Source organism: Podarcis erhardii, assembly GCF_964252035.2.
Source record: "Podarcis erhardii genome assembly, chromosome: 8".
Classification (NCBI taxonomy): domain Eukaryota; kingdom Metazoa; phylum Chordata; class Lepidosauria; order Squamata; family Lacertidae; genus Podarcis; species Podarcis erhardii.
Window position 1 is genome coordinate 7,968,714 of NC_138499.1, and position 9,156 is coordinate 7,977,869.

At 41.5% G+C, this 9,156-nt stretch overlaps 1 protein-coding gene across 2 annotated transcripts; it reads right to left on the reverse strand.

Annotated features, from left to right (window-relative positions):
* Positions 1–5,157: 5,157 nt before the first annotated feature.
* On the reverse strand, positions 5,158–6,962 carry LOC309348841 (mas-related G-protein coupled receptor member H-like). Of its 2 annotated transcripts, none has more exons than XM_081874620.1 (2): positions 6,881–6,962; positions 5,158–6,389 (listed from the first exon to the last, which is right to left on the reverse strand). In XM_081874620.1, exon 2 carries the CDS (start codon positions 6,348–6,350, stop codon positions 5,349–5,351), a length of 1,002 nt encoding a protein of 333 aa, XP_081730746.1. In that variant the 5' UTR covers positions 6,351–6,389; positions 6,881–6,962; the 3' UTR covers positions 5,158–5,348. The 2 variants fall into 2 exon arrangements, 1 of the variants encoding a protein (XP_081730746.1); XR_014159569.1 differs by lacking the exon at positions 5,158–6,389 and adding an exon at positions 6,652–6,762.
* Positions 6,963–9,156: the final 2,194 nt, after the last annotated feature.

Sequence of the window (9,156 nt, forward strand, 5' to 3'; positions counted from 1 at the left end):
CCATGCACTTGAGAGAAAAAATATGGTCCCACTCATGCCCCAGGGGAAAATGATAAATCTTACCACTTTCACTGAAAGGTGCAAAACGGTCCCTCCTGTTCTTCGACTGGGTTTAATTTGATTCTCTGCCTCATAGGGCAAGAAGATGCTCTTTAATTGGATATGAGATCATTATCAGTTCACCAAGGAGGAGGAGACTATTGTCATATATGTCCCAAAAGGCTACAGTAATGAAGACTAGGTTTGTAATTGGTTCTGGATGAAGCAGCTCATGTCTCACGTACTTCTTTATCTGTACCAGACAAATGGAATAAATCAAGACCTCATCCCCACATTTCTAAACAAGGCTGTCTAAGCAAGATAACAACTTCCTGGCCTTTCAACGGCCAAAAGCATTTGTCCCTATGTGCCTTTTATTGGGTGGGGGAGTTGACTATTGGTGGGGAGACATGACTACCTAGGGTGGGAGGGAAGGTTGCTCTTGAGTAGGCCAACTAGGTGGAGGGGGGCAAGTAAGTCATTGCCATTTGCTGTGACCCATGGAAGGGACCTGATCCACCAGGTCATCCGTCATGCCCACCTTCATTAGCAGGCAATTCCATGATAACCAATGTAATGTTTATTTCTTTTCACTTATTTCTTCAAATTTATACACTGCTTGATTGGAAAAAAACACCCCAAAGCAGCTTACAAAAGAATGAACAGAAAAATCACTAAAAACCACAACTGAAGCAGATTGAATAGATGCTAAGCTTAGCTAGGATATATCGTGTTTGTGGTGATATTCTTTGAACTCCAATTAACATTAATATCTACAGTAGTACCTCGGGTTAAGAACATAATTCATTCTGGAGGGCCGTTCTTAACCTGAAAATGTTCTTCTCCTGAGGTACCACTTTAGCTAATGGGGCCTCCCGCTGCCGCCGCCATGCGATTTCTGTTCTCATCCTGAAGCAAAGTTCTTAACCTGAGGTACTATTTCTGGGTTACCGGAGTCTGTAACCTGAAGTGTCTGTAACCTGAAGCATCTTTAACCCGAGGTACCACTGCATTTAGTATATATATGAAGCCATTGGATGTGGTCATTATGAGTTTTGGAGCAAGGTGTCAGCACTGTGATGATGTTGACACAACTCTCCTTTCCCATAACATATGAATTGGGAAAGACTGTGAAAACTTTGAACCAGTGTCTTGATGCAGTAGTGGACTGGATGAGGGCTGATCAACTGTGTTTGAATTCGAGGACTAGGGGGCTCTTTGGGTGGGGAGGGGTTCCCCATGTTTTGGAAATTGGCAAGTTCCCTGTTCTGAGTGGGATTACGATCCCCTTTGAATGAGTGAGTGTGAAGTTTGGGGGTAGTTATGGATTCATCTGTGTCACTAGATGCTCAAGCGTCCTCTGTGTCCCCCATTCACAACCCCAGATCATATTTTGTTTGACACTTGCGCCAGGACATTTGCAAGTCATGAGACGTGAAAACAATGTTTGGATTTAAAATGTGTCATGCTTATTTAACATATTTAATGGTCTGCAAATGGGTAACAGTTACTATATAAAGGAATTCCCAACAGCATGAGCTCCTATACATCTGAGGCATAATGTTGTTGTACCTGTCACTTCAAAGTGTTTGGCAAGCTCCGGAGTAGTTTATTCCCTGCTCATAGTCATTCCTTGCATGTACATTAACGGTGCAATCCAAACCCAAGATCTGCCAGGATTAATGAGTTTAAAATTTCTTTCCATTCATTTTGTTTTTCCCCATTTTCACACACAAAAACCCATGCCCAAAATGTCTTACAAAAAAAGAAAGAAACAGGGATACAGTAAAACACACACAGAGAGAGAGAGAGAGAGAGAGAGAGACTACAAAAAAGCATTTGCCCTGCATGTGTCTTTTATTGAGTGGGGAAGGTAACTATTGGTGGGGAGACATGATTACCTACGGTAGAGTGGGGGGTTGCTCTGGTGCTCTGGAGTACCCAAGTATGTGGAGGGAGGCAATGAGTCAGAGCCATTTGCTGTGACTCGTGGAAGGGAGATGATCCACCCGGTCACCCATCTCTACTCTTTAATGTTGTTGTTGTTGTTGATGATGATGATAATTAATAATGTTTATACCCCAGTCACTCTGGGTGGCACCCAACAGAATACTACTACTACTACTAATAATAATAATAATAAAATGACAAGATATCAAAATTTAAAATCTTCCCTGATGTCTGCCTTCAGATGTCTTCTAAAAGTCAGATACTCATATATTTCCTTGACACATGTTCAGAGGGCGTTCCACAGGGCAGGCGCCACTACAGAGAAGTCCCTCTGCCTGGTTCCCTGTAACCTCACTTCTTGCAGTGAGGGAATTCCCAGATGGCCCTTGGAGTAGGACCTCAGTGTCTGGGCTGAACAATGGGGATGGAGACACTCTTTCAGGTAATCAGCAGGCAATTCAATGGTTAGAATACTGAAGCAGATCAAATATATGCTAAGCTTCTTTACATGATATATTGTGCTTACAATCATATTATTTGAACTCCAGTTAACATTAATATCTATTTAATATCTATATGAAGCCATTGGATGAGGTCATTAGGAGTTTTGGAGCAAGGTATCCACAGTTTGATATGATGTTAACACATAATTCTCCTTTTCCATGACATATGAATTGGGAGAAGCTGTGAAAGCTTTGAACCAGTGTATAGATGCAGCAGTGGTCTTGATGATGGTTGATCAACTATGTTTGAATAGATGGAGTAGTGATCTGGATGAGGGTTGATCAACTATGTTTGAATTCTAGGAAGGTGGGGCTCTTTGGGTGGGTGGTCCTCATGTTTTAGAAATTGGAAAGTTCCCTTTTCTGAGTGGGGTTACACTTCCTTTGAAGAGGCGAGTGTAAAGTTTGGAGGTACTTTGGATACATCTCTGTCACTAGATGCTCAGATGACCTCTGTGTCCACCGTTAACAACCCTAGATCATATTTTGGTTGACGCTTGTGCCAGGACATTTGCAAGTGATGAGACATGAAAACAATGCTTGGGATTAAATTGAAAGTGTTTATTTAACACAGCTACTGTAAATGACTGCAAATGGGTAACTGTTACTATATAAAGGAATTTGCAATGGCATGAGCTCCTATACATCTGAGGCACAATGTTGTTGTACCTATCACTTCAAAGTGTTGGGCAAGCTCCATTGACTCAGGGACACAGATTAGTGTCCCTGCCCGTAGTCATTTCTTGAAGGTACATTAACAATGCAATCCAAACCGAAGATTTGCTGAGATTCCGGAGTCTAAAATTTCATTTCATTCACTTTATTCCACCCCATATTCCCATACAAAACCTCTTGCCCACAGTGGCTTACAACAACAAAACAGGGATGAATTTCAAACAAACCATACAAAAACAAATTCATAATAACAAAAAACAACAATATAGTTATAATATCTTGATAACATGGGAAAACAAAGATATAATAACATAAAATGAATCACATGTCAATACTATAACAAGGTCACCTAAACTACATGAAAAATAACAAGGGAGATTCCCAGTAACTCTCTCATCCAAGCGTATATTTTTTTTACAAACTTGAGACTATAGTTGGATGAGCAATCTTCAGATTTCTTGAGCACAAGACAAGAGGAGCCTGCTGGGATGGCAGGTACGAAGGACTTGTGGGGGAAAAGGCGGTACCAGTTGTGTTCCAAAGGAGAATGTACAATTCTTCTATTCTCAGTCCAAGTTGTACAGATGATTCAACCCAATCCTTGTCTTCCCTGCATTCCCCGCTTTCGTGGTGTGATTTAAAACAGACTTTGATGAAAAGGATCACAGTTGAAATTGTCATGAGTGGGAGGCAAAGCAATCCAGTCAAGACAAATTGAAAATATATTGTGAGGATAAAAATATATATGTTATATGATATAAGGGACAATGTTGCTGTGATAATACGGAGGACTATGGAGAGCAGACAGGAGAGGACCCATATGAGGGCACACACAGTGGTGGACAAATGGGTCGGCCGGACACGCCAATGCCAAATAGGGAAGAGGACAAACACACATCTGTCAATGCTGATGGCTGTCAGAAGAAGTTGGCCAGTGTTGTATGTGATGGCTAAGAGACAAAAAGCAATACTATGAAGAACATAATCAGGAAACCTGAGTCTGAGTTAGACTATTGGTCTATCAAGATCAGGACTTGTGCCTTTTATTGGGTGGGAGAAGTGTCTATTGGTTGGGAGACATGATTACCAAGGGCAGTAGGTTACACAAACTAGGTAGAGGGGGCAAGCATTCAGAATCACATTTGCTGTGACTTGTGGAAGGGACCTGATCCACCAGCTCATCCGTCATGCCCCCCTTCATTAGCAGGCAATTCCATGTAACCAATGTAATGTTTATTTCTTTTCACTTATTTCATAAAGTTTATACACTGGTTGATTGGAAAAGGGGGGGGAACACCCCAAAGCAACTTACAAAAGAATGAACAGAAAAATCAAGAAAAATCACAACCATACTTTAAAACATGCAAAAGTTAAAATACTGAAGCAGATTGAATAGAAGCTAAGCTTTGCTATGATATATTGTGCTTACGGTAATATATATTTGAACTCCAAGTAATATTAATAAAATATATTTGAACTCCAAGTAATATTAATATCTACAGTAGGGATGCATTTCAAACAAATCATACAAAAACAATTTCATAATAACAAAAAACAACAATGTAGTTATAATATCATGATAACATGGGAAAACAAAGATATAATAACATAAAATAAACCACATGTCAATACAATAACAAGGTCACCTAAACAACATCAAAAATAACAAGGGAGATTCCCAGTAACACTCTCAACCAAGGGTATATTTTTTTACAAACTTGAGACTATCGTTGGATGAGCAATCTTCAGATTTCTTGAGCACAAGACAAGAGCAGCCTGCTGCGATGGTAGGTGCCAAAGACTTGTGGAAAGAAATGTGGCACCAGTTGTGTCCCAAAGAAGAATGCACATTTTTTTCTCTTTTCAGTCCAAGTGTTACAGATGATTCCAGCTGATCTTTGTCTTGTCTATTTCAGCTTGTGCAATATAGGTGCACAGTGTGGAGCATTTTGAGCTGTAGGGCTTTATATCTCCATGGCCAACATTTCAGGGGCTGTATACCATGGTTGGGAAGGACACAGAAGAAAAATTGGGAGAAGAAAAAGCATGACTCCTGCCTTTGTAGAGTAGGATACATTTCAACTACAAAAACCTCAAAATTGTCAGCAAAAGCCAATCCTCTTTTTCTGGTGAGCAGGAGTCATCAATGCAGTCCAAGGACAAAATACAGCCAAAGAACTCTTACGAAAGGTTCCTAAGTGGGATTGAACAAGGAGGGTCCATTTCCTGTCTGTCATTCTCCTCCTCATTCAAAACCCGCTGGAGGATGGCCAGTAGGCTCTCCCCAGACTGACCTCCCGTCTTCCTCCCAACCAGAAAATAAAACAAAGGGTTCACACTGCTGTTGAGGGAGGCACACAAAAAGGCATAAAGGATTCGAACGTGAATTTTCAGGCGTAAAATTAATCTACAGAAAAGAATGCCATTGAGTGGAAAAGCAAACATTAGGAAGAAGAGGAGTGTAAGTAAAATAACTATTAAATGCCTACCCCGCTTTCGTGGGTGTGATTTAAAACAGACTTTGATGAAAAGGATCACAGTTGAAATTGTCATGAGTGGGAGGCAAGGCAGTCCAGTCAAGAGAAATTGAAAATATATTGGGAGGAAATAAAGATAGATGTTATTTGATATAAGGGGAGATGCTACTGTGATAATGTAGAGGACTATGGAGAGCAGACAGGAGAGGACCCATATGAGGGCACACACAGTGGTGGACAAATGGGTCGGCCGGACACACCGATGCCAAATTGGGAAGAGGACAGACACACATCTGTCAATGCTGATGGCTGTCAGAAGAAGTTGGCCAGTGTTGTATGTGAAGGAGAAGAGACAAAAAGCAATACTATCAAGAACTTCATCAGGAAAGCTAATAAAAGTACAGAACTGTAGGCTCAGGAGGAATGCAAAGTCAGCAACTGCCAAATTAAGGATGTAGGTGGTGAACGGTTTCCTCCTAATGTGGAAACCAAGAAGCCAGATGACAGTTCCATTCCCCAAAAATCCCACACAGCAGATAACTAAAATAAAGCCATATATTATAGATGCTTCATATTCCTTATATTGGAAATTTCCTTGGTCATTATATGAGCTATTATAAGTGCCATTGTACTCTTTATATGTCACAGCATCCGCAGTAGATTGCAAAGTCCCATTAATTTGTCTTTCCATGCTGAATGACTGCATGTGGAAATGTTGTCTCCTCTTCTGGAGCAGAAGTTTCCTCTAGGAAATGGAAAGTACCACAAATAAGATTGACTCAGCTGGAACTCTGTTGAAACCCCAGAAATGTGAGACCCAGGAACCCATTGAACAACATATAAACCCACAACATTTGTCTATCAAGTCAAAAGTCATATATGTGCAATTCTCTGCAATATAACTGAATCACCCACATGGGCCACACCCCTCTGGATTTTTTCTCATTGACCTTTTTTTTTTTTTTTGCACTTTAGTGAGTTAGTTTACCTGGAAACTTGGTAAGAGAAGAAGTCAGCACAGCATTCCCTGGTCTTCTGGCATTATTGTCTGATATGTAATTTCTCTCCAAAATTGGGGTTCAGTCATATTTCTTTTGCTATGGCCAAGCTCATCATTCCTGCTTAGGAAGAGATATCAGTAAGGATGAAGGAGATGGACTGAGACAGAATGAGAAAGACGCCACCTTGTTTAGGGAAAGATTGATATAAAATTTTATAGCAGTGAATTTCACTTACCTACTGCACATTCATCCAGGTAGGTGGGACTATCCTCCAATGCAATAAGAGCAGGCTAGGAATGAATGAGTGTGTGCCGGAGGTTCTGAAAGAGAAGTCAGGCAGTAATGTCACATTTTTTCTTATTATGTATAACTCAGTTTTCTTTTTGTTGTTCAGTTCATAGGATTCTCCAAAAATAGACCAAGCTTTCTGATATGTCTATATTGGCTTCTTGTCAACCAGGTTCTCTTCTTTTGTAGTCCTGAGGTTGATGAGGAAATTTTCAAGAGCTGGTAAGAAACCCTAGCAGCTAATGTGAAGACCTCTGGTGATGGAGTGGGGATGTGATTAGCCTTCACTTGTAAGGACCAAGAGTAAGGAAAGTGCTCCAGTGACATTCTGAGTGTTGACTCAAAGAGTGACTTTTAGAAAGGGGAGAAACAAACTCTTCAGTGGGATAATTATTGTTTTGTAGCTTCACGCTAAGGGTTTAGTCACTCACAAAACAGAGAAAGAAATTAAAGAGAGTGTATATGTTTATATATTAAGCGGAATCCCATCATTGTGTTTGCTTCTAGGAACATGGATATCTGCTCCCTTCGTATTGCCTTAATAAGACCAACTTTCCCAAGACTTCACTGATCAATCAGACGTGAATTTCCTGCACTGGACTTGGATCACTTGAAATGACCCAGCCTATTCTACGTACCAGTTAAAATACATTATTCTCCTTGTGTCTGGTTACAATGTTTGTTCTCTCCCTTGGCAAAACCTCAGGTAGTGACCTTATACTGAGTCAGACTATTGGTCTATCAAGATCAGGACTTGTCAAACAGACTCTCAGTGCCACTCTGTAGCATTTTAAAAAGTGGTCTTTCCAACCCTACCTTGAGGTGCTTTGAATCAACCTTCTGCAAGCACTGCAGCTACGGCCTTTCCTGTGAATGTTTCACCCAACCTTGCGATTAACTTTTCCTGTCTTCCACCAATTTTTGACAACTACCAGTTTGCATACAGGGCAAATAGATCCACAGAAGACGCTATCACCACCACTCTCCATGCTGCTCTGTCCCATCTGGAGCAGCCGGGGAGTTATGTGAGGCTGCTGTTTGTGGATTTTAGCTCTGCTTTTAACACTATCCTCCCCCATAGACTGGTGTCCAAGCTAGAGGCGATTGGACTCTCCAACTCCACCTGTCTCTGGGTTTTGGATTTTTTGTCAGAACGTTCTCAGAGGGTTAGAGTAGGGTCACATTATGTCCAAAGCCCTTAGCCTTAACACCGGCTCACCACAGGGTTGTGTGTTGAGTCCCCTGCTCTTTACTCTCTACACGTATGACTGTACAGCCATCTATTCCAGCAACAAAATCATCAAGTTTGCTGATGACACTACGGTGGTGGGGCTCATTTCAGGAGGGGATGAGTCCGCCTATCGGGACGAGGTGGAGCGGCTCTGTGTTTGGTGTGGAGAGAACAATCTGGCTCTTAATACAGCTAAGACCAAGGAATTGGTGGTGGATTACAGGACAAAAAAGGCGGTCATTCAGCCCTTGTATATCAACGGGGAACGGGTGGAGAGGGTGGCGGAATTCAGGTTTTTGGGAGTGACTATCGATCAGGGCATGACTTGGAGCGCAAATACCACTGCTCTGGTGAAGAAGGCTCAGCAGAGAATTTATTTCCTCAGACTTTTAAAGAAGAACAATCTGAGTGAGAAACTGCTGGTGTCCTTCTACCGAGGCTCCATAGAGAGCATTCTCACATACTGTATTTGTGCTTGGTTCTCCAGTTGTACAGCTAGGGAGAAGAAGGTGCTCCAGAAGGTCATAACCACAGCCCAAAGGATTATTGGTCATCCTCTCCCATCTTTGGAAGAACTGTACGGTTCCCGTTGTCTTAGGAAAGCAAACAACATCCTGCAGGATTCATCTCACCCGGGATACAGTCTGTTTGCACTACTGCCTTCTGGCAGGAGATATAGAAACATCAAGTCAAGGACAAATAGACTGAAAAATAGTTTCTATCCAAGAGCTGTGGCCTTTTTGAATGCTGTAACTCGATAGTGTGACCTGGAAGTTTGATGGGTGTGGGTGTGGGTGTGGCTGGAATGTGGTTTGTTTGGTTGTTGTTGCTGTTTTGCTTTTGTTGTTTTTTTAAGGGATGGCATCCAATTTCGTTGCACTGTGCAATGTTGCACTTGTGTAATGACAATAAAGAATCTATCTATCTATCTATCTATCTAACTGCAGATCAGCAGTCTTCAGAGATGGTGAGTGCAAGAGAACACAGCAACT